General features: G+C 41.1%; 1 protein-coding gene across 2 annotated transcripts; it reads left to right on the forward strand.

Moving 5' to 3' along the window:
• The first annotated feature begins 670 nt into the window (after positions 1 to 670).
• Positions 671 to 25,221, forward strand: Cyp51a1 (cytochrome P450 family 51 subfamily A member 1). Of its 2 annotated transcripts, none has more exons than XM_074064770.1 (10): positions 671 to 805; positions 3,949 to 4,047; positions 8,767 to 8,943; positions 9,470 to 9,596; positions 10,992 to 11,166; positions 14,318 to 14,437; positions 14,830 to 15,025; positions 20,174 to 20,269; positions 21,022 to 21,190; positions 23,817 to 25,221. In XM_074064770.1, exons 3-10 carry the CDS (start codon positions 8,791 to 8,793, stop codon positions 23,993 to 23,995), a joined length of 1,215 nt encoding a protein of 404 aa, XP_073920871.1. In that variant the 5' UTR covers positions 671 to 805; positions 3,949 to 4,047; positions 8,767 to 8,790; the 3' UTR covers positions 23,996 to 25,221. The 2 variants fall into 2 exon arrangements, with proteins under 2 accessions (XP_073920871.1, XP_020016756.1); XM_020161167.2 differs by lacking the exon at positions 671 to 805 and adding an exon at positions 942 to 1,255.
• Positions 25,222 to 26,010: the final 789 nt, after the last annotated feature.

The raw sequence follows: 26,010 nt of genomic DNA on the forward strand, positions 1-26,010 counted from the left end.
TTAAGTTTGGTAGTCATGTTATCAGAGACGCTTACATTTGAAGCCACAGGACCGTATGAGATCAAGGTAACACTGTCCGAAAATCTTTGACCACTGAATCCTCAGACTGACAGGTGTACTTGGGAAACGTGGCCTCAAAGTCTTCACGACTTCCAATGCCATTTCCGTGGGAGGCTTCTGTTTATCTCGCTCTCTTTTTTTGTTTTTTTTCGGTGGTACTGGAGTTTGAACTCATGTTTGGGGTGTGCAAAGCAGGTGCTCAACCACTTGAGCCACGCCTCCAGTCCTCGGAAGGGCTGTTTTGAACTCACCATCACCAGTTAGCTTTATGGCCACACATTAACACCGTCAACTGGTTTAATTAGTTAGGACCAGGCTGACCTCACTGTCCCACCCGTCGGTGTGATGTGTCTTTGGGACCTCACTTTGCCGGTCTCCGAGTCCCCAGGGAAAAGCGGGGGTGGACTCTTGGAATGCCCGGGAGAGGTACACCCGAGCCAGCCCGGTGCCGCGAGCCCGCGCGTCCCGCAGGGGCGGCGCCCCAGCCCCCGCGCGGCTGACGCGACCTAGGCCGAGATCACCTCAGGCGCGCGTGGTGCAATCACAGCGCGCCGGCCGCACGGCGCCGGCCCCATCGCAGATCCCTCCGCCAGGCCCCTCCCGCGCGGTGTCCTGGCGCCGCGCACCCCAGACGCACTGGCGCGGGCGACCCGCGGCTTCCCAGGCGGGATCGCCTCCTAAGCCAACTCTCTTCCATCCCTGTACCCCTCGTGCCACCGGTGCAACCCGCTGCCTCAGGCCCTCGGTACGGCGCAGGGAGACCTCGGCATCACGGAGTGCTATGTATGGGCGTGGCCCCCGGAAGACCCCGCCCCGTTCCGTGACGCACGGGGTGGCGCGCGGGAGGGTGGCGAGTCGGGGTGGCGTTAGGTTTAGTAGGAAACCGGGAGGCCGGGGCCGCCTCCCAACGCGGCCGCCTCCCAACGCGCATCTGCCAGCTTCTCTTGCTCCCTCTATTCTGCGGAGCGGCGGCGACCTCGGCCTCCACTAGTGTCTCCGGTGGAGTGAAGCTGCAGCCAGGATGGTGTTGCTGGGCTTACTGCAGGCGGGTGGGTCGGTGCTGGGACAGGCAATGGAGCAGGTGACAGGCGGCAGCCTCCTCTCCACGCTACTGATCGCCTGCGCTTTCACCCTCAGCCTGGTTTACCTGTTCCGCCTCGCTGTCAGCCACATGGTCCAGCTGCCACCCGGAGCGGTACGTGCGCGCTGCGGAGTCCGGGACCGACTGTGTGCTGATCGATGCCCCCGCCCGGCTGGCCGGGCTTGGATTCTGTCCTGGCGCTGGTGGCGGCCACCGCAGCCGTGCTTGGCGTGGCGCGCTGGGGGATGGGGTGGTGGCCGAAGCGACTGCACGGCTGCTGCTGTTGGCGCCAACAGTCGCGACCACCGCGGCTTCGCCTGCCACTAGAATCGCGGCGACCAGCACGGTCCCCAGCACCGCGGCCACCCCGGGAGGACCGTGTGCCTCTCTAGCCGCGATCAGGTCGTTCTTGCTGAGCAGTGATGGCTGTAGTACTGGTGGCCTTACCTGCCGTGGTCTGTCTGGCAGCCTGGCCCTGGCTGTGGTCCTGAGCGCCCCGGTGGCCTTGCTGGCTGGCGTCGCGGCGTTGTGGCCCTGGGGCCTGCCTGTGTGGTTTAGGGGCCGGTAGGCCATGGCATTGTCCCTAATAGCGACTTATTTCAGTATTAGGGTGTATGTGTTCAGTTTGGTAGAGGCGGTGACTAGAGTGTGGACATGGCTTTCCTATCACGCTGTTCACGTATCAGTTTCTCTAATTTAGCAGCTTTTTTGACCACTTGCTTCAAACTTCCCAGTGTATTTGATAAATGCACCCTTAACATTCAACGCCAGGTACCTTTTGAAAACTACCCTTTGAACACCGACAAGGGAACGTGCCAACTGAAGTACGTTGTACTTAGCACTAGGTTCTGACCAAGTAGCTCTTAAAATAGTTTTTGTTGGAACCGTAACGGGCATGAGGCCGAGTAACTTTTATTATTTTTCCTGCACGTGAGATTTTTGACGAAGTGGTATTTATCATTTGGAAAACAAAGATACCATTAGTGTTCAAAGTTGTTCTTATTATCTGAGGAGTGCTGTGAGGTTGTGATGTTCTTTTTGAGACCGCCAAAGACTTTTTTTTTTTAAATCATTCTAAGTTTGATTTCCAGGAGTCTTAGTCGTGTAATCTGCAGGTTTTACAGCATCAAAAGTACCTTTTATGGTGAGTGCTAGAGAATTTCTTCTGGAGTTGTTTTACTTCTTAAAATCAGTGGATCTAATTCTTTTTCAGTGAGAGAAACATGGTCTATGTTCTGTTCACTGTAGTGTAGCTTAAACATTTCCTTGCTTTCTACTTTGTAGCTGTTTGGCTCTCTCCCTTCCTTCCTTCCTTCCTTCCTCCCTCTCTCCCTCCCTCCCTTGCTCCCTCAACACTCCTTCCCTCTCCCTCTCCCCTTCTCTTTTTCTTTCCTGACCACCATGGTATAATATGTAAAATTAAGGTGAAAGAAAATATAAAATTATCTCAAAAAACTTAAAATACAGCTATAAATCCTTTAGAGGAGAAAAAAAATCAGTACTACAGAATATAGACAATAATAATGATATGCATTTTTAAGATGGAAAATGTTAATGCTATTTTTAGTGAAAAAAATCCATACTCTTTAACTCACATAGTCCTAACTAGAAATATTTTTATTTTCTTTTTAATTTTACAGTGGGGCTTATTGTGATATTTCCATACATGCATATAATGTATTTTGATCACATTCACCTCCTCTTTCTTGGCACCCCCCCTTTTTTTTTTTTTTTTTTACAATTTTTAATGTGTTTCATTATTCTGTTTTCATACATGCATATAATGTACTTCAATCACATTGACCCCCATCACCAGCTCTCCTTTCACCTTCTCCTCTCACTGGTTACCCTCCCCAAACAGTTCCCTTTTGCATGTGTGTCCTTATTTTTTTTTTTGTTTTGATTTTTTTTTTTAGGACTAGATTCTACATATGAGAGAAGACATGCTGTGTTTGTTTTTCCAAGTCTGGCTTATCTTTGTTTATGATGATCTCTAGCTCATTTGTGTGCAAATGACAATTTCATTATTATAGCTAAATAATACTTCATTGTATATATATTTTCTTTATTTGTTCATTGATTGATTGATGGGCAGCCAGGCTGATTCAGTGGTTTGGCTATTGTGATGTTTGATTTTTTCTATTCCTTCTCTAGGCAAGGTTCTGGGGCTGAAATTGTGAGTGGTAGTTGAAGTTAAGGAAAGATGGCTTGACTTGCTTTCTTTTCTTCTTTGTCCCTCCCTTCTTCTCTCTCTCTCTCTCTCTCTCTCTCTCTCTCTCTCTCTCTCTCTCTTTCTTTTTACTTATGGTTAGAAAAGTTGCCTGGAGCCTCTAGTACTATTGGACATTCTTGAAGTGCCTGTCTTTTAAAATTGCAGTGCCCTATTCATTGAATCATTTATCTTTTGCTATGCTTTGAGTTTCTATTCTTTTTAACTGTAGCTTCTCTTCAAAGATACTGGCAGTTTGGCTGCTTTTTTGGTGCTTCACACTTAAGTAACTTTTTTGTTTTGTGGTTCTAGGGTTTGAACTCAAGACCTCATGCTTGCTAGGCAGGCGCTCTACCACTTGAGACACTACCAGCTCTTTGTTGGGGTGTGTGTGTGTGTGTGCGCGTGTGTTGAGTGTTTTTGAGATAGAGTCTCACTTTTTACCCAGGCTGGCTTTGGGCAGATCTCCACTTCCTGAGTAACTAGGATTGTAGGTGTGAACTACCGGTGTCCATTTAGTTGTTTGGTCATGAAACTAAACTGGATTTTTCTCTTCAAGTGGAATGAAAACTGAAAAATAATTTTTTTTCTCTTGCAGAAAAGTCCACCGTACATTTACTCTCCAATTCCATTCCTTGGGCATGCCATAGCATTTGGGAAAAGTCCAATTGAATTCCTAGAAAATGCATATGATAAGGTAAGTTTTCAAATAATTAGAGGCAAAGAAACTACTTAATTGCTTCTCAAACCTTTCTTTTTAATCACGAGTCATTAAAAAATTGTGACACTATGCTTATTGATGCTATAGAAAACATAAAACTGAAAACGCTCTTGTTTAAGAGATGGAAAGACTTGTAGACCCTACCCTTTTAGCTTTTCCCAGTGTTCTGGAACAGTCTCTCAGACACTGCTGAGGAATCCTGTAGTTGTGGCAATTATGGTTTTAAAAACACTTCTAATTTTTTTCATTGACTGTAGTTACAATTGATAAAATTGACCCTCTTTTTTTCTTAAGCATGCAACTTTGGAATTTTCTAACTTGCTCTACCTATCCTCCTGACTTCCCTCTCCACTTGAATGGACACACAGGGTATCATGGGCACTCAGATCTTTGCCCACTCCTCTCTAATCAGCTTTCCCGTGTCAATTCTGCCATTCACCATGGTCCTGCTTTGGACTTGTTAACTGTTTCACCTCATTAAGTTAATTTAGTCACTCTATTCTTAGGCCATGCCTTCTCCTGGTTTGCTGGTGCAACTCTCCTGATTATAATCATTCTTAGACTACTAGATCCAGTTCATTTTCCTATTTACTTTGTTTCCATTTCTCAGCCTTCTTTCTTGTTCTTCTTTTTCCACTTTGGCTGCATGGTCTACCACTTCAGTTACACTGTTGCCACTACCTTCAGTTTCTTTGTCTCTGGATCTTTTAGTTGTGCTCACTTGGCAAAACATCAACTGTGGTGAGAGACAGTTACTTATTTTCTTCATCCTCATACTAGATTGGTTCCTTCCTAATTTCTTAAGGGCATTTTTTCTTTTTTCTTTAGCATTGGAGTTTGAACTCAGGGCTTCGTGCTTGCTAGGTAGGCACTCTACTCCTTGAGCCGCTAATTTCTTGATTGCCTATCTTGCATGAGATTTAATACTGCTCAGCAATTTTATTATGTTCCTGTGATTGGCTTCCCCCTTACTACGATGACTAATTGAAACCTTGTGTAAACTTCTGACTCTACTTCTCCATCAAAGCAATTGACTTTGCCTCCTAGTTGAAAAGTGATTTAAAAACATCCAATGAGAACTCCCTTATATTCTCAATTTCAAACACACAAACCTGTGCATGTCTACATAATTCTGTCCTCTTCCTATCACAGAAATAATTATAAAACATTTACTTTATATCAGGATTCAGTGTTTTTCATAGATTTCTTTTAGTGAAGCTCCTTAAAAACTCCTTCGGGAATGTTCATGTTACAGATAACAAAATTGAGAAACAGAGATTATGTATTTGTTGTTGTGGTCATTGCTGACCTTTTTAGCTGTATATGAATTAATTTCTGGGCCTAGGATTGATTGACTTGTTTATTCATTTATTTTGGCTCTGCTGGGATTTAAACTTAGGGCTTTATGCTTGTAGGCACTCAGCCACTTGAGCCACTCCACCAGCCCTTTTTTTGTGGGGTATTTTGGAGATAGGGCTTCACAAACTGTTTACCCAGGATGGCTTTGAACTGTGATCCTTCTGATCTCCTCCTGAGTGCCTGGCTGAGCCTAGGTTTTTAATAATAGTAGTGATAATAATAACAGAAAGAAAGTTGCATTTACTATGGCCGAGGGACTTTTTTCTGTCCTCTCCAGATATTTTATATAACCTTGATAGCAGTTCTACGAAGGGGTACTTATTTTCGTTATTATCATTTTATAGATGAGAGAAACTGTAGCACAGAAAGGTTGTTTTCTGACTAAGGGGTGAAGGTCACACAGCTAATCTGTGGAGGAGCTGAGATTGAACCCAGGAAATCTGGTACCAGAATCTTGTGCTGTAACTCACTGTGTTCTACCACCTTAATTTTATTGTATTGGAGGCTGAACTTTCCATCCTCTCTTTTGCCTCAGGAACTGTAACATATTATTTCTGCTCTCAGTGTGCATCTTCTCTCTTAACTGGGTCTCTTTCCTTTTTCTCTAAAAACATTCAAGTGTTGCTCATTTAAGAAGAGCAAAACTTCTCTCTCTCTCTCTCATTTTTTTTTTTTTTTTTTGGTGCAACTGGAGATTGAATTTAGGGCTCTGTTCTTGCAAAGCAGGAACTCTACTACTTGAGCCACACCTCTAGTCCATTTTGCTCTAGTTATTTTGGAAATGGGGGCTGGGGGTCTCATGAACTATTTGCCCAGGCTGGCCTTGAACCGTGATCCTCCTGATCTCTGCCTCTCTAACTGTGATCCTCCTGATCTCTGTCTCCCAAATAGGTAAGATTACAGGCATGAGCAACTGGCACCTGGCTAGAAGAGCTTCTCTAAACCATCCAGTCTCCTTTCATCCCCCTCTCACTTTGATGACTTGTCTGTACTCTCTGTCTCTTATTTCCACAAACTCTTCAGTCCACTCTGGTCTTTCTTCTAGGCCCTTCATCAATGAGCTCCATGTCCAGTGGACTTGACCTGTTTTGTAACTCGATTGTGGGCAGATACTGGCCATTACTGTTGGGGTTCTTTAAGGTTCAGTCCTGTTCCTTTATTTTCTAAGTGTTCTCTTTACTTGCAGCTTCAATTGCGGGCCATACGTAGATGACACACGAATGCCTTTTGGCTCAGATCTCTTCTCTGGGCCACAAACCTGGATGTCCAATTCTCACATGATTCTTTCTCTTAGTTGTCTCAAAGGCATCCGAAAGCTAGTATTTCTAATGTTTAACCCCTCGTTTTTCTCTCTCCAATTTTGGTCATCCTATCCTAGTCTTTTATCATTGTTTTTCCTATTTTGCAATGTACCAGAAGCATAAAATTCTTTCTTGATATTTTCCTCTCCCTCTCTTAATCCATTGCCACGTCTGGATATTCTGTCTCCAAAATAGCTTAGTTATTCTATCTGCTTCTTCCTCCCTTATGTCACCATTACCTTGTTCAAGTGCTTGTTAAGTTTCTGCAGTGGGCTCAAACTGGTCTTCCCACATCCCTCTGCTCTGCTTCTGCCTCTCCATCTTTTGCACACAGCAGGGGAAACGTCTTTTTAAAGTGCATAGAGATTTTTCTCAGTATTCCCAAATATATGCTGTGTATTTATACACACATAGATTAATGTGTCTTCGCCACTTTTTCATGGTCTTCCATTGCTTGCAAGGAAAAAGTTCCTTAATATGTTTCATCAGGTGGTTTTTTTTTTTTGTGGTACTGGGGCTTGAACTCAGGGCCTACACCTTGAGCCACTGCACCAGCCCCTTTTTGTTAAGGATTTTTCGAGATAGGGTCTCATGGAACTATTTGCCCAGGCTGGCTTTGAACTACGATCCTCTTGATCTCTGCCTCCTGAGTAGCTAGGCTTACAGGCTTGAGCCACCAGTGCCCGGCTCATCAGGCTCTTTATGTCTAGGCCCTGCCTGACTCTTGACTCTCATCTCATGTCATCTCATGTCATCTCATATCATCTCATCTCATCTTTTCTCCTTTATCTTTTATTTTTTTCTCCTTTAGGACCTTTGTGCAGCTTAGAACCTTTCACCTTTAGGACCTAACTCATGCTCATACTTGAGGTTTAGCCCATGTATGTTTTCCTGTTTAGCCTTTTTTTTTTTTGGGTGGTGCTAGGGTTTGAACTCGGCTTTATGCTTGCAAAGCAGGCACTCTACTGCTTGAGCCACACCTCCATCCATTTTGCTCTGGTTATTTTTGGAGATGAGGGTCTTGCAAACTGTTTACCCAGGCAGGCCTTGAATCACGATCTTCCCAACCTCAGCCTCCCAAGTAGCTAGAACTACAGACCTGAGCCACAAGCGCCTCACTGGGTCTCCGTGTTTTAGATTGTCTAGTCACACTGTAGCTTTCCTTTCTGTATACTTGTCGTATTTGCAGTTCTGCATTTGTTAATGTGATTATTTGATTAATTTGTAACTTTCCCAATAGATAAAACTTCATGAGTCAGGGACAGTATTTTTTTTTCATGGTTGCCTCCTCAGGGACTAGTCTTCAATAATAATAAAAGAACTGCAAGATAAAGCACTTAACACCTAACAAGGTTAAAATAATCACAAAGTTAACTCATTCAGTGTTGGTGAGATAGTGTAAAACTGATAATTAAGTAAACTTCTAGTGTCTTCAATAACCAGTACTATAGAAAAGGTCCTATCTTTTGGCTACTCTTGTACGTTTATTTTAACTAAAGAAAAGAAAGTATATTCTCAGAGATGTTCATTATAGAATTCTGAATATTAAGTAAAAACCAAACAACCAACCAACCAAACCCTGGCCGGATGTTAGTGTATCATGCTTGTAACCCTAGCTGTCTGGGAAACTGAGATCAGTAGGATTGCAGTTCAAGTCCAAGAGAGGATTGAGCTTTGAGGCCAGCCCAGGCAAATAGTTTGTGAGACCCCATCTCCCAAATAACCAGAGCAAAGTGTACTGGAGGCGTGGCTCAAGCAGTAGAGCGCCTGCTTTGCAAGCATGAAGCCCTGAGTTCAAACCTCAGTCCCTTAAACAAAACAAAACAAACAAAAAAACAGTGAAAAAAGAACAAAAGTTGCATTAATACTGCATTTGCAACTAGATGCATATAATTAGCAATGTAAACAGTATTGTTTTAAGACTTATGATGTTACAGAGTTTTTCAACAGTGTCTTATTTTGTGACTTAAGAAATTAGTGCCTTAGTCTTGCGAATTTTTATGTAACATCACTATGGGTACCTCTCTTTCTTTAGTATGGACCTGTATTTAGTTTCACCATGGTGGGAAAGACGTTTACTTACCTCCTGGGGAGTGATGCTGCTGCACTGCTGTTTAACAGTAAAAATGAGGATCTGAACGCAGAAGATGTCTATGGCCGTCTGACAACACCCGTCTTTGGAAAGGGTGTTGCGTATGATGTGCCTAATGCGGTAGGTGACACTGTTATCTTGAGCAGAGACAGATCTGTAACATAATAGGGTAGTTCGAAGTATAATATGATACATTTATAATGTAGGAAGAATTGATTCCTAGGTTTAAAAAATTTGAAGAATCATGAGAAATTTAAAAGAAAAACTGAGGAGGATAAAAGTAATATCAAAGTATAGTGGACCTTTGGGAAATTATTTTGGCATCTGTATTAGGTTGGAAGACTGGAAGGGAGCCATAATAGAAGAAGGGAACATGAGAGGGTGGGAAAGGGTGTATGGGAAGGACACAGGTGGGTCCCTAGTTTGTCATTTGTCTAGGACCCTGGTAGCAGACACCTTTCTACATGTTACATCAAATATGTATAGATGGTCCATGTTTCCCATCTCTGGTATAATTTTTAAAAATCCCTTTGCTACTTTTATGTTCAGTTTTGAAAATGTTTTCTTTTGAGTGTTATGTAGTTAGAGTAACCTAACAGATCTAGGATAAAATGTGCTTTAATGCTGTGTAACTCCATTTTTGAAGGTTTTCTTGGAGCAGAAGAAAATGTTAAAAAGTGGCCTTAACATAGCCCACTTTAAACAGCATGTTTCTATAATTGAAAAAGAAACAAAAGAATACTTTGAAAGTTGGGGAGAAAGTGGAGAAAAAAGTAAGCAAAACTTTTGCATTTGTTATTCTTTCTGTGACTAGAGATGTGGAGTATGTATATGTGTGTATATGTAAAACAAAGTACTTTCTATATGCGTGCAAGTACCTTGGTTTTAACGAGAGGGGCACATTCTGGAGTCGTGACTGAATGCAGCCTTCACTCTGACTGAAGCAAGCATTGCCGTCAGAGGCCAGCACCATGTCTATAGCAGGAAGCAACATTTGTTCACAAGCCAGCGGACTCACGGCAGCACATCACCTCATTGTGGTTTGAGTTTAGCTTCTATAAAAGGTCTAGAAACTTGGTTCTATTTTTAGTACACCTAAAGGTGATGTGTGTTTTCTAACTGTACAAGAAGTGAACATATACACATATTAGAATGCCTATTTGTATTTTTTATACAGGGTCTTTCTGTGTAGCCCAGGCTGTCCTTGAACTCACTATCCTTCTGTCTCAGTTTTCTTATTGCTGGGATTATAGCATTTGCCAACATGCCTGGCCAGAATGCCAATTTAATAAATACGTGTGAGGTATATGATTATAGCATCAAGAGAACCAGAATATTTGCTCTTTTTTGACAAATCTAATTGGAAGTTCATTTGATGAATGCAAAATTAAAGACAGGGAAGTATTGGGATATTTTTTATGACTTTTAAGTGTCAACAAAGTGTGCTTGCCTGATGTATCTGTCTCCAATGCTGGGCTATAACCAACTGGTAATTAGTTCTATGGTTTTCTTCCAAATATCACTAAGACTTCAATGTTAGGTCCGATCTTCTGCATTTGATTGGGAAAATCTAGTCTTTGGTCTTGGACTGCTGTTTCTTGGGAGGTACCTCGTTACTGTCCATATGCCTTAAATAACATTTTTGCACTGTGATCTGGAAATCAGATAAGCACATTTATTTTTCCATTTTATCTTTTTGTATTGAAGAACTTATGGATGAGGTTTAGAGATGCATTTGTGGTATCTCTTTTGGCTGACCAGAGGAGCATCCCTCTGGATTATTGCCTTCAGTGTTCTGCATAACCACATATTTATCTGTGGACTTTTTGTGGTATGAATGGGATCTTGTTCTTTAGGTGTTTTTTTGGGATATTAGGGACTGAACCCAGGGCCCTGTGGTTAGCACTCTTCCGCTATGTCTCCCTGCCCCCCACCCCTCTTTTTTTTTTGAGATAGAGGCTTGCTAACTTTGCCCAGGCTGGCTTCAAACTCATGATCTTCATCCCTTCTCCTTCTGAGTAACTGTGATTATACGCGCACCACCATGCTTGAATGTTCTTTAGTTTTTTTATTCTCAATTTTCCTTCATAATCTTTATGTTTTCAAGAAAATAGCATTTCAAAAGAGTCTTTGAAAATATTAATTAGAATGATCCTTTCCCCCCGCAGATTTGTTTGAAGCGCTTTCTGAGCTCATAATTTTAACAGCCAGCCATTGTCTACATGGAAAGGAAATCAGAAGTCAACTCAATGAGAAGGTTGCACAGCTGTATGCAGATTTGGATGGAGGTTTTACCCATGCAGCCTGGCTGTTGCCAGGTTGGCTGCCTCTGCCTAGTTTCAGGTATGGATGAACACAATTGCACTTAGTTTTTAAACTTTCCATAACTACATAATGTTGGTATGTTTTCATCTTTGGGGGGAGGATGAACCTACATTCTTTTATAAGAATTCAAGGCAGATTTTCTTTAGTGAGATCGCTTAAAGTAAGTTTCATTTCATTAAAAAAGGTGGCTTCTTATATTTTGAAATCTACCTCACGCACTCCTTGTACATAGGAAAGACTCTGAACTGTACCTGAGGAAGATACAGCCTCCCCCCCAGATTTTTTTAAGAGAAAAAGATTTATTAGAACACCATTGAAAGGGGATAGAATGGTGGGCACCTATGCAAAGGAGCATGACAAGACAGGGTTGAGAATAGGTTTTATATTTTGGGTTAGATCACTTTTGGTTGGCTGTCTCCCTTTTTGTGGACCTTAATTATTGGTTTTCCTTTTCTCTGACCATGGTTTGAGTTTGACAGACATCTCCTTAACTCAGCTTCTCCTTCCTCATTCCATCTGGCTTTTGGTATTTTGTTCCTGCCATGCCAGAATAAATGGGGGATTTTCCTCCACATTCCCCCTGACTGAAAAATAAAAGCAATCCTGCTTTTAGGGGGGTGGAGGTCATTTTGTAGCTGTTTCAAGGCTGGTAAGGTCATGAAGATGCCTCTGGTGATGTATTTGTTTTTCTGGCAGAGGATGATGGGGTACTCTGCAGGGATATTGCAGGATCTAATTGAATACTAAAATAAAATTGTATGAAGCCTGGTCCAGGGGGCTAAGAGGCACTGGAGGATCAGTGGTAGGGGATGCAACCTACATTGCAGCATCATTTGTAATTTTATGGCCACTGGTACTGCAGCTCCTTCCACAGGGCAAAAATAATCCTTCCACAGGGCTGAGATGATGTCATCAGAGTTGTAGGTAAGAGGATTTGAAAGTAAAAGTGTGAGGAGAGAGGTAGGGTCCCCTGTAGCATACACAGGTTGGCCTGCTGAGTTTCCACTGCTCATTTCACTGTATGGTGGAGGTGGGGAAAGGACAGACAGGCTCCTGACCCTCATGGGTAGGTGAGTAGACCCCTTTTTTCTGGTTTTTTTTTTGGGTGGGGGGATTTCACCAGAGAGTTGACCTGGCTAGAGACCCACAGATTTCAGAGGAAGTAGGTCGTTCCACCGAAGAGTTTATGTAAATCTCGGGTCCTTCACCCCTAAGGGAAATGGGTTCTAGACATTGGAAAGAGGAGACTTTTGGACCTCATCTTGGGGATTGTCCTGGCCAGAGACCTGCAATTGTATCCTTGTCTGGTATAAAAAGAAAGGAGTTCTTTGAATTCCTGTATTAATCCCCGTAAGGGCCCCCATTTTATGTCATGAATTTTGGAAAGCCACAAGTTGGTAAAAGAATTTACCAAGACAGAGTTGGAGAAAACAAAGACTTATTGGGACACGATTGAATGGTGGGTGACCACACAGTGCAGCATGCTTTTAAGCATGTGTTTGAAAGTCTCTGATGGTTTCGTAGTGTGTCTAGTGTGTACATTGTGAAACGTCTTTCTTGTGCTTTCATTTAATTTTCTGTTTGTGTCCTTGCCAACTGTACTGTGAGCTCCATGAGAGCAGGGGCTGTCTCTGTTTCAGAGGCACTTTCCCTAGGACTTGATGTAAGCTTAGCGGTCTGCATGTGAACAGGTTTCTGTGCTCTGCTGGACCACTTCTGTTAGGTGAGAGATTGGGAGAGTTAAGTTGACAGTCCCTTGCCTTTTATGTCTCCTCCTTCCTTCTAGTTACCAAATAAAAGGGCAGAAGTTAAAGGGAAAGTCGGGAGAGGTTCTCTAGAGTTCTCTGGGACTTGTAGCACCTTAATATTTTAAGAAGTTTTGCAGTTTTTAAAAATGCTTTCATGATTACGTTAGAACACCCAGCACAGCTCTCAGTCTGTAGTCGGTTTTCTGTAACTGTGTATCCAGCCTATCTCCTGGGTTAAATCAGAATTCTTGAGCCTAGTTTTTAGACCAGCTGATTAAATTATTTCACTCACTTTCCTTTTATTTATTTTTTGGTGCTGGAGATTGAACACAGGGTCTCACGCATACTAAGCATATATTTTTCCACTGAGCCACACCTCCATTTACCTTCTTAAACAGGCCTTCTGTTTTCCTGGCTCTGCTCTGTTCACACTGTTCAGCTGGGTTGTCTTCTTCCTTTCTGTACATATCTCAGTTAATTCTCAATAGCAGTCTTGCAAGTAAAATAGGGCAAGCTTTTTATTAGAGGGCTTGATTTAAAGGGGGTTTGGGGTCATTGTCTGGCTTTATGTTTCAGGTTCATTGCTTACTGGCTTCTGTGAACATAGGAGAATAATATCTATGTCTCAGAACTTGCTACATAGCACTGTTTTTAAGGGCAGAGTTTTGGGAGCTGAAACTTGTTTTCTGAATCTATTAGTATTTTACCCCTGCAAAAACTATGTTGTTTTAGGTGAAAAGTATTCTCAAATCTCTAGAGGAACCAGAATGACTGTTGTGCTTCAAGAATTAATTTGGCTAAAATTAGTATTTCATGTTCATTTAAAAGCGTTTGAGCTTTCTGTTGAACTGAAAAATGCTTGTAAAGGGATTTCATGCTTATTTTAGGTTGTTAGTGAGAAGATAGGTAATACATTAATAAGAATCTGAGATTTTCTTGGGCATGGTGGCTGTAAAGCCCAGCTACCTGGGAGGCGGAGATCAGGAAGATTGTGGTTCCAAGCCAGCCTGGGCAAAAGTTAGTGACATACTACCTCTCAGTCCATACGCTGGGCATGGTAGCACGTGCCTGTCATCCCAGTTACAAAAGAACCTGTATTTAGGAGGTTTGCTGTCTGAGGCTGTTCCCAGGCAAAAAAAGTGAGACCCTACCTGAAAAATAACTAAAGCAAAAATGGACTGGGGACCGTGTGCTCAAGTGGTAGAGCAAGCTCAAGGCCCTGAGTTCAAACCCAGTACTGCCAAAAAAAAAAGAAAGAAATCTGCCTTGCTCCATAAAAATTCTTAACAGTATAAGAGTTTTATAACTTCTTTTTTTCCCCCCTTGGTTCTGAGTTTTTGTGATTTATTTTAGAGTTGTTAAATAAATAAAGAGTGCCTTAAGCTATTTAAAAAAAAATCATTTTTATTTTTGGATTACAGACGCAGGGACAGAGCCCATCGGGAGATCAAGAATATTTTCTATAAGGCAATCCAGAAACGCAGGCAGTCCGAAGAAAACATTGATGACTTTCTCCAAACTTTACTAAACTCTACGTACAAGTAAGAGCTGATCAGATCACCTGTTAAGCTGAGTCAGGAAATTACCCATGGAAGCATGGTTAAATAATATTTCTAGTTAAAACAGGAGGTGACAACTATGACCTTTGGCCCTTTTAAATTATTAAAATGTAAATTATTGGGATCCCATGCCTTACTGGAAAGCCAGTGATTGTGCATAGTGAAAATTGGCTAATATGTAATGAAATCTTTTGTAATCTTGTTTTCTACTGGCTGGGCTCTTCTTGTGGGTCTGGGGACTCTTATTTGCAGTAGGCCAATGAAAGAGATGATAATACCTGAAACAGGTGTTCCTTACAACTCTTTATTTAAAGGTGGAGGCACGAGATGTGTCTGCCACAATGATGAGCTGGTGTGTGTGGTTCATTCCCTAGGGACGGGCACCCACTGACAGATGATGAAGTAGCAGGGATGCTTATCGGGCTGCTCCTGGCGGGACAGCACACGTCCTCAACAACTGGTGCCTGGTTGGGCTTCTTTTTGGCCAGGGACAAAACACTTCAAGAGAAGTGTTATCTGGAGCAGAAAACCGTCTGTGGAGAGGGTCTGCCTCCTCTAACATATGACCAGGTTCGTTGGATTTTTCAGTTTCATTGCTACCTTAAATCTTTCCCCTCTTAAAGGGAACATTGGAGGTTTTCTGTATACTTTAGCATTAAGTGATAAACTTTTTTATTTTTGGAAAATTTCCCATAAAGAAAAGAATCCTAATATACTGCTTCTTTCCACTTACCTTAGCAGATATGTTTTGGAGTGGTGCGTTTGGGAGTTGCTTCTTGGTACTTCACGGTATTAACATCTGGCTCTTGCAGTGAGAGGTTGTGTGCGTGTTGTGTCTTAGGAACTACAGAGGCCTCCGAATCACTTACAGTTCTTTCTGTCCATTAGATGGCCTGGGATTAGACAAAGATCTCACATGGTGGTGGGAGTAATGGGGTCCAGAAATCCAAGCCCTACACTCAGCTTGCTGGTTCCGCAAAGGGAGAGAGACAGACTCTTTGTACAACCCTTATTCCATCTTCGAAGCAAACCCTGGTCAAATCCCCTTCCTGTTATTTTTTTGTGTTTTGGTCGTTTATTAATATTTGGTATTAATATTGTTTTATTCCTGTGATAAATCCTACTTTGTCTACTGTCCTTTTTCTATGTCATTGCATTCTGTCTGAGTATTTTGGGGAGAATTTTCCATCTGTATTCATAAGAGATCCCTGTAGTTTTATTGCGACGGCTTTCTTTGACTGGTTTTGCTGTCAGGTTCATACTAGTCTCAGACTAAGTTTGGAGGTGTTCCCTTTCTCTTCTATTTTTTGGAGTTTGTGAAGGATTAGTATTTTTTGTATGACTAGAATTCACCAGTGGATCCAGCTGGGTCTGTGCCTTTCTTTGTGGGAAGTTTCTGACTTTCTTTTTTTGGTCGTAGGCAGGCACCTATCCAGTGGAAAGGTTCTTGATGACTGATTCATTTTCTTTGCTACAGCTATGTTCAGATATGCCATTTGTTTTTTGTGTCTTTTCAGGAATCTGTCCATTTCGTCTTGATCACTTCAGTTGCTCATAGTATTCTTTTATAATCATTATTTTTGTAAGATCAGTGGTGATACCTTGTCTGTCATTCTTAATTTTAGAAACTCTTAAACACCATGATATCCACTGTGTGGTTAGTATACAATTACTTTTAGAGCATTTTTATCACTTCTGAAAGACTCAGTGCCCATGAGCAGTCAGGCTCCATTCCCCTGTCCTTTACCCCCTGGGAACCAGGAATCTACTTTTTGTCTCTGTGGGTCTTTCCATTCTGGACATTTAGTATAAATGGAATGATACAACAACGTGTGGTCTTTTATAACTAACTTCTTTCGCTTAATGTGTTTTACTCACTTTTCCATTATTGTAATGAAATACCCAAGGCTGGGTACTTTATAAAGAAAAAAGATTTATTTAGTTCACTTAAGAGTAAACCTTCAAGCTTTTTGATTAGGCAGTGGTTTCTTAGATACCAAAAGCACATCAAGAAAATACACCGAAAACTGTTACAGCTCAATAATAGACAAGTCTGTTTTTGAAACGGGAGGATCAAAGTCCCAAAGAATTATACTGGTTGTGGCCAAGGCACCCTTGACTGTGACATATCACGGTGATGGCATCATGGCAGGAGCGTGCCAAGAGGGAGAGATCACATGGTGAGATAGAAAGCTAAAGCAGGGATGGGTTGTCTTTTTTTTTGTAACAACTCTCTCTTAAGAATTAACTCAGGGTCTCATGAGAGCTACCTTAATCCATTCTGAGGCCAGCACCCCAAATGACCTCCACTCAAAGGTTGCACCACCTCTTACCATCACCGAACTGGGGACCAAATTCCCTCTACGTGAACCTTTGGAGGACACATTAAACAAGGTCTAAGTCATAGCAGCATTAAGGTTAATGTTGTAGCATGTATTAGCTTTGAGTCATCACCATTGTTTAATTATGATTACACAACCTTCCATCAGGTGGACATACCCCTTATCAGTTTATGGACACGTGGGTTGTTTTCACCTTTCTGATATAACAAATAACACCACTTAAACATTTGTGCTGTGCTATTTTTTTTAAACTTTTTTTCCATTCTTTATTATTGGTATATATTAGCTGAACAAAATAATGGGTTTCCTTATGACATTTTCATACATGTATTTGATGGACTTTGATCATATTCACCCCCCAATACAATACTGTCTCTTAACCCCCTCCTGTCTCCCTTTCCTCTTCCCAGGTAGTCTCCCTTTTACTTTCATGTCTTCTTAAAATCTAGATTCTGTATATGAGAGAAAAGATGCGGTATTTGTGTGAGTTTGCTTTATTTTACCTAACATGATCTCATGCAAATGATTTTCATGCAAATGACAGAATATCATTTTTTTTTAGGACTGAATGCAACTCCATTGTCAACAAAACTCCAGATTTTCTTTACGCATTCATCCATGATGGGCGCCCAGGCTAATTGCATCAGTAGGCTATTGTGAATGTGTTGCAATGTGCTCTGCTTTTGTGGGGACATCTGTGTGCAGTTTCATGGGTACTTAGCTGGGTAGTGTGGCAACTTAAGGGTTGATGTGCTGAAACACCTGCCAGGGTGGTTCCCATGCTGCGCTCCACCCTCAGCCCCACCCAGCGTGTCAGGGCTCCCTGCTCGTCCTTGCCACGCTTTGTGCTCCACTTACGACTGTGATGGATGTGAAGTGGTATTCTGTTTTCATTTGCCACTTCCCTGAGGACTAATGACGTTGAGTGTCTTTTGATGTCCTCTTAGGCCTTGGTATATCTTCTTCAGAAAGATGTTTGCTCAGTTTCTTGTCCCGGTTTTGTTGAGTTGTGTGAGTCATGTTTTTTTCCTTGTGCTTTTAGTGTCTAAGAAACCATTGCCTATCAAAAGGTGTTTTCATCGCTTAGCTTGAGGCTTTTGATCCATTTTGAGTTAATTTTTGCATATAGTGTGAGGTAGGGGACCCACTCACCTCTTCTGCATGTAGAAATCTGGCATGCCAAACACCATTTGTTGAAAAGACTCTCCTTTCTGCATTGAGTGGTTTTATCAAGAAACTATTGCCCATGAATTTTAGGTTTGCTTCTGGACTCGGGCTTCCACGTCTCTGATCTCTAGGTTCAGCCTTAAACCATTACCCTAGTCTTTTTTTTGTTGTTTGTTTGTACTACAGGGTCTTGAACTCAGGGCCTCCACCTTGAGCCATTCCACCAGCCTTTTTTTTGAAGAGTTTTTCTGGACAGGGTCTTGCCAACTATTTCCCTAGGCTGGCTTAGAACTGCGATCCACCTGATCTCTGCCTCCTGAGTAGCCAGGATTACAGGTGTGAGCTACTGGCGCCTGACAACCCTAGTCTTGCACTAAATTTGACTTTGGGGTTGTCAGTCTCTGCCTCTGTATTCTGTTGTAGCTCTTCTTGGCTCCTTTGGCTTTCCTATGAGTTTAGGGCCAGCCTGTCAGTCTGGCGAAGTGTGTGATGGTGGACGGTGGCTGGTAGCACGTTTGGCCCTCTTTTAACAATTGTAGTCTGGATCCAAAAACACTGGATGTCTTTCCACTCTTCTGCGCATTTAATTTCTTTCAACAGTGTTTTTTAGTTTTCAGTGAACAAGTCTTCCACTTCCTTTGCTAAATGTACTCATTCTGTTTGGTATCATTCTTTCTTCTGCAGGTCCAAATCTGCTGCTGATCCACTCTAGTGAAATTTTCATTTCTTTTTTTTTTTTTGATGGTACTTGGATTTTTTTGAACTGAGGACCTCATGCTTGTTAGGCAGGCACTCTACCACTTGAGCCACACATCCCCAGTCCCAGTAGTTGGGATTACAGATGTGTATCAGCATGCCCAGCTTGTTGGTTGAGATGGCATCTCACTGATTTTTTGCCTGGGCTGGTCTCTAACCATGATCCTCCTGATTTCTACCTTCCAAGTAGCTGAGATTACAGGCATGAGCCACCTTACCTGGCTAAAATGTTCATTTCTTATACTTTCCAATTCCAGAATATCTGTTTCTGTTTTTTTTTTAAATAATTCTCTGTTGGTATTCTTTATTTTGTGAGATATTCATATTTTTCTTCAATTCCTTAGACATTGTTTTCTTTTAGGTCCTTGAATCTGTTTATAATAATTGATCTTCATCATTTACTAAATTCAATCTTTGGCTTTCAGGGACAATTTCTATTAAACTACTTTTTGCTTTTTGTCCTATGTATTAGATATACTTTGCTATTTTTTTGTGTTTCTAATATTTTGATTGTAAAGCACACATTTAAAAAACACTCGACGCTCTGGCAATCAGATTCCCCATTCCATGGGTTTGTTGTTGCTGTTTAAGTTTGGTGGCTTTTATTTATTAATTGCATAAAGTTTGTATTTGTCTAGTGAAACCACTGAACTCTTTGCTTATTTCTTGAAGTGTCTTAGACAACTAAGTTCCCAGCTTTTGCCAAGGGCCTTTGTGTTTCGAGACATGTCAGCGTCCCCGTGCCTCCCTTGCTCCCTTGTGTGTTCCCATGAGTCACAGGGCGATCGAACAGAGCCCTGGGCACATCACAGCCCGTGCTTGTATGCAGCCTGCAAGGTCACCTTGTGTTGGACGCCTTCAGTCTCCTGTGCACATCTCACGCCCTTTTCCTTTTAAGCTTTTTGTTTGATCTCTTGCTGGCTCCATACTACCACCTCAGGCACCTGCAATGTTTTGCAGTTTCTGCTGGTTGTTTTGACAGGTTGGTTCTGCCTCCTCTGGAGTTGGGCTGCTGTGGTTGCTCTGCCGCAGCGTGGTCCTTGGGGTTTCTAAGGCCACCCATGTATCTGCCAGTAGTATAACCGACATCCCCACAGGGCTTGCTGTTTTCACCAAGGTTTACCTTTTTTCTTTTCCCTTGAATTAACTTTCCTTAGCTTGTTAGAAGCCTTTGGTTAATTCATCCGTTTTGAAACAGTTGACATTGATGATGTTTGATAATGTTTTCCCTTTTTAAAGGAATGAATTTTGTAAAGTCCTCTCCATACCATTCTGCAGGGGCCTCACTGCTCCCTTGCTGATTCAGACATGACAGTCTCAACCATCTTGAACTAACACCACTTACTCTGTGCTTCGACCCAGAATGCAAGCTTTTCTTGTACTAAAATAATTTTTATATTGTCGAACAATGCTAATTGATTGTTAAATATCAGGAAATACTTTCTCTTTTTAGCTCAAGGATCTAAATTTACTTGACCGCTGCATAAAAGAAACATTGAGACTTAGACCTCCGATAATGACCATGATGAGAATGGTCAAAACTCCTCAGGTAAGTCTGCTGGCTAGATTGCCCCTTCTGCGCCCCAGATTTTATTTATCAAGAACAGGAAATATAATAGTATCAAAGAGATATGAGATCTTGTTATGTAGCCTAGGCTGGATTTGAACTTGCAATCATCTGGCCTTAGCCTTCTGAGTACCGGCCAGAGACCGTTTTTAAATTAAAAAAGTCAATCATCACTAGCACATAATCTTTATAAGAAACATGAACACTTGTACACAATTGCAGATACTGTACATGCTAGTCTCTAATGTATTATGCTTGTTATTTTCACTGAATAGAGGTTTTTAAAAATAGAAGTATATTTTTTCTTGGTTTTAAAAATAATGTTTTGGGCTGGGGATGTAGCTCAGTGGCAGAGCGCTTGCCTAGCATATGTGAGGTCCTGGGTTTGATCTCTAGCACCACAGAGAAAACAAACAACAAAATGAGCTAAAAATGTTTCGCTGTAAACAAGTCTAACAGTATGAATTGCACACATCAGGTGAACGACGCCTTGAAATTCCATTCTACCTCTGAGGCATGAGGAGGTGGTTTGTGTATATACTTTCCATTCATTGGCTCACTTCAGATCAGTTTTGAGCTAAAACAAATTTTAGTTGGCCTATGATCCAGCCACCTTTTAAATATAGATATATATGTTTATCTCCTTTGTATTAATTAATGCTTTAATTAATAAATGATCTATTTATGTGGCAGCATATCTAAACATTAATGAAATGTGATACTTTCATTTGTAGACTGTGGCAGGGTATACCATTCCTCCAGGACATCAGGTGTGCGTTTCTCCCACTGTCAATCAAAGACTCAAAGACTCATGGGTAGAACGCCTGGACTTTAACCCTGATCGCTATCTACAGGACAACCCAGCATCTGCAGAGAAGTTTGCCTATGTGCCCTTTGGAGCTGGTAAGATGATTGTATTTTAAGTTTGAAATGTTTGTCCTGGTGACATATTTATTCCTGTCAAAATAATCCATGTGAATTTCTTTGGAGCAGATTTCATTAGGAGTAGAATTTTTCTAAGTTGAAAGAAAAAAATTCATTTGTATTAAGGGAAGTTGTTCTGTGAGTCCTTGTCATCCTCCATTGCCTTCTAATGTGCCTAGCTTTATTAGTTCTAATTTTTATAGTTCACTCTTGTTTTCCCTTGTAATACTATTTAGAACTCTTTGAACCATTGCAGTTAGCACACAATTAGGGACCTGTATCAGGTTAGATAACACTCCCAGCATTTCAGAAGAGAGCAAAGGCAGCCTTTTAAAGTTGAAGCTTTTCTGATGAGTCAAAATTTCAGCTTTCTGAAGATCCTCATGACAAAATGGTCTCTAAATTTGGGCAAATTGTGTGTAGGTTTGGAAAATTCTTCATTTCTAATAGGATCCTAAAATAAATCAGGCAGACTCTTGTTCCTCCAATTTCTGTGTCCACTGGTAGGCACTCTTATTGGCTTATTTGTTCTTTCCAAGGAGATCATTTAAGTGTCAGATGACTTTTTTGTCATATAAAGGAAAGTGTGAAGTCTGTGGGAATTTTTAATTTAGATCTTTAGTTATTAAATAAATTTAATAATGTGGTATATAACATAACATGTAAGGGATTTTAGATTAATAGTTGGAGTGGTCATTAGCTATGTAGCCCAAATTCTACAGCGAGAGAGAGGAATCATTTCTATACTGGTAATTACCTGCTTCCACTTAAACTTTTCAGATGATGAGTTGCTCAGTTACCGTATAGGGCAACATATTTCAGTTTTGGAACCTTATACTAAATCTTTTAAACACCCTATGTATATTTGGTCCTGGGCTGGAGATGTGGCTTGAGGTAGAGCACCAGCCTATCAAGTGGGAGGCCCTAGCCGGGCGCCAGTGGCTCACACCTGTAATCCTAGCTACTCAGGAGGTAGAGACCAGGAGAACTGAGGTTGGAGGTCAGCCTGGGCAAATAGTTTGTGAGACCCTATCTCAAAATACCCAACACAAAGAAGGGTTGGTAGAGTGGCTCAAGTGATAGAGCACCTGCCTTGCAAGTATAAGGCCCTGAGTTCAAACCCCCCAGTACAGTAAAACAAAGATTATAGTTGGTCCTAATCACAGTCACTGAAGCTATGTTATCTATGAGCTATTTGAATGTAGATCTGTCCCGACCAGTTTTTTCGTTGTTGTATTTTCTACCACTTGAGCCACACTGCCAGCTTTTTTTGGGACAGGCTTGCAATGGTGTCTAGGTTGGCACCAAATTCCTGGCAGTCTGGAGGCTGGGACCGCCACCCTACCCAGCTTTATTCTTTTTTAGGTGGTACCTGGGTTTGAACTCAGGGCTTCAAGTTTGAGAGAGGGTGCTCTACTGCTTGAGCCACGGCTTCTGCCTTTTTTGTTCTGGTTATTCTGGAGATAGGGTATTGCTTTTTAAACCTCAGGTTGGCCTACCTCGATCCTCCTACTTTATGCTTCCTGCTGTAGCTGGGATGACAGGCCCAGCTTTTTGCCCAAGCTGGCCTGGAACTGTGACCCACCTGATCTCAGTTCTTATCCCGTGTAGTCTGGGATAAGAAGTACACATCTACCCAGCTATTGGTTGAGGTGGGAGTCTTGTAAACTTCCTGCCTAGGCTGGCCTTATACATTAATCCTCCCAATCTCATCCTCCCAAGTAGCTAGGATCACATGCCATGGTGCCTGGCTAACCCATTCTTTTACTTTGCAGTCATGCTGTTTATCTATATTGGTGCATTGTAGTTCATTCATTTTTAGAATTTTACATCATTTTGTTATTCTTCAGAACTTGTAGGTTCTGTTGATTTAGCTGGGATACTTCTAGTTTGTTCCTATTAAAAATAACCCTTTAACTATTTTTCCTGTAAGCCAGACATCATCTTAGTTGTTCTTTTTGAATATGGACAAATCTGTAAACGCCCCAACTCGGTTGTGGCTCCCAGAAGAAAGAGCCATTATGGGTCAAGCAAGCACTGTGCTAAACATTTGGTATTAGTTTTATTTTCTATCTTTCGATAGGAAATTTTACAATGAATGCCCAAATCCTAAGTCAGTTCTCAGAGTTTTGACAAATGAGTGGCCTCAGTTATCAGCTTTTAGTTTTTACTTTTATTTCAGTGGCACTGGGGTTTGAACTCCGGGTCTCACACTTGCTAGGCAGGCACTCTACCACTTGAGCTACTCCTAGGGTCTTGTGAACTATTTGCCTGGGCTGACTTTGAACCTTGATCCTTCTGATCTCTGCCTCCTGAGTAGCTAGGAGGGTCCCAAGAGAGGGTGCTCCTAGATTATTATTTTATGAATAAACCTTCTGTATGTTTAACCTGGATATATGTTACATTTCAAAAAAAGGTCATTGGAAAAGTCATCATAATTAGCCAATTGCTGTTTCCCTAACACAATGAAGATATCCTTTTATTAGACTATCTGTACATGTGGGTCAGGTGAGTCATCTAAAATGTATATAAACAAATATTACTCCAGGCTAAAAAAGGCAAAAAGAATTAAATTGATTCTAATAACTTTTTTTTTTTCAAACAGGACGTCATCGTTGTATTGGGGAAAATTTTGCTTATGTTCAAATTAAGACAATTTGGTCCACTATGCTTCGTTTATATGAATTTGATCTAATCGATGGATATTTTCCCGTTGTGAATTACACAACCATGATTCACACTCCTGAAAACCCACTAATCCGTTACAAACGAAGATCAAAATGAAAAAAACTACAAGGAATTAACATGATACAACATTGTAAGCTACAAAAGCATTTGAAGAGAATGAAGTTTATGAAACATCTGTTGTTTTTTTTTAGTGTAATTCTAAAAGCCAGTTTATGATTTTAATATTTCATTAATAGAATGATTATATCAAATCTAATGGGATTTGAAACATTTTATAATAGTTCTGATACTATGTGTTTTAAAGATTCCAAGTTTATTAGTAAAAAACTTACTTAGGGGGAATCTAGATCACTGGAAGATTGTAAATAATAGTCTTCAGGTGCTCATTTAAAAAGCATACATAGCTCTTGGCAAACAGGCTCAGGAGATTGATATCTGGAAACGAGTTCAGCAAGGTATAAATGCCCAGTGAACTACTTCAAAAGGCCATAGGTTATTGATTTACCTGGGCAGGTTTCTGTGTGTGAAAATGGGAGGGTAGGGAATATTTCATGGTAAAAGCCATGGGTAAGAGAGGTCTGTTTTGGCATGAAAATACTCAGTAGTGACGAGCTTTTATGAAAATGTGTCCTCTGGAAGTTGAGATATCTAGGGCCATGTTGATAATCACATTTCTTAAAAATAATAATACTGAACAGTATGATCAATATGTATCTGGTTCCACAAGGCCATATTTATGTCAATTCCAGAATCAAATTCTTAGGGGTTTTTATTATTTGGCTCAAGATTGTTCCCTGCACCTTCTCCAGATTCCAATTAGGGATGCTTATTGCCAGTTCTGTTGATTCAAATGGTTAACTTTTAAAGTATAAAATATGAAATTATAGGGAACTCTGGCTTTAAGATAAGGTAATATAAAGTAGGTTCTTTGGGAAATGGTGTCATCAATCATAATCTCTGGAGGCTCTGTTCAGGAATCAACCTAACTCACATTATAACAAGGGTAGGGGTGAGGGGAGGGGGCTAACGAGATACCTGTAACGAGATACCTGTTTTTACTGGATGAAGTTGAAATATTTTCTCTTGCTGGGCACGATGTGGCACACATTTGTAATCCCAGCACTTAGGAGGCTGAGACAGGATGACAAATTCAGGGCCAGCCTGGGGCTACAACCAGACCTTGTCTCAAGTTTATTTTTCTTTCCTGATGTATATTTATAGTTCTGTTTAAGAGGCTGGAAGATTCATATTAAACTCTAATTGTGAAGGCCTTTTTTTTGTTTGATATCTTTTCACATTAAAAACACAGTTTGTATTCATGATTTCTAGTGTCTGCTTCAGTAAGTGGAGTTCAGGGATCTGGATGGGGAAAATTACACCTTTATTTATACTGGTTTGTCTAAAATTTACTATTTCTTTCATTTATGACTTTGGACAAGTCACATAGTATTAGTGGTACCCCATGAATTCATCAATAGAAACCACAGGTTTTTTCACAATAAATTACAGCTGTTGCAAATCTCTTCAAGCATTATTTACTCTCATCACTACTTTGAAGTTTCTAGACTTATTGTTAGATCATAGTTAATGTTTCAATTGTAGGTATTATATCACAAATTTAAAAACAAAGTTTGACAAATCTTTGTTTAATTGATTACTTTTGCAATTCGAGATACCTTAAGGTTTTAAAAGCATTTTTCTTGCTGGGTGCCAGTGGCTGACACCCGTAATCCTAAGTACTGGGGAAATAGTGCTTGAGACTCCATCTTTAAAAATACACAGCAAAAAGGACTGAAGGTGTGGCTTAAGTAGTAGAGTGCTTGCTTTACAAACATGAAGCCCTGAGTTAAACTCTAGTCCCACCAAAACCAAACAAAACAGCATCTTTCTGAGAAGGGATCTATAGTTTCACCACAGAACTAAAGAGTTTCATGGCATTAAAAGAAAACTTAGGGGCCTAGCCAGGTACCAGTAGCTCATGCCTGTAATCCTATAGCTACTCACGAGGCAGAGATCAGGAGAATCATAGATCGAGGCTAGCCCAGGCAAATCATTCCAGAGATCCTATCTCAAAAATACTCAACACAAAAAAGAGCTGGTAGAGTGTCTTA

This window comes from Castor canadensis, chromosome 2 (genome assembly GCF_047511655.1).
Source record: "Castor canadensis chromosome 2, mCasCan1.hap1v2, whole genome shotgun sequence".
Taxonomy (NCBI): domain Eukaryota; kingdom Metazoa; phylum Chordata; class Mammalia; order Rodentia; family Castoridae; genus Castor; species Castor canadensis.

Coding starts and splice junctions, on each gene's coding strand:
- Cyp51a1 (XM_020161167.2), top strand. CDS start 1,082: ATGGTGTTGCTGGGCTTACTGCAGGCGGGTGGGTCGGTGCTGGGACAG. Junction 1,256..3,948: donor TCCAGCTGCCACCCGGAGCG/GTACGTGCGCGC, acceptor TTTCTCTTGCAG/AAAAGTCCACCGTACATTTA. Junction 9,597..10,991: donor GGGAGAAAGTGGAGAAAAAA/GTAAGCAAAACT, acceptor TTCCCCCCGCAG/ATTTGTTTGAAGCGCTTTCT.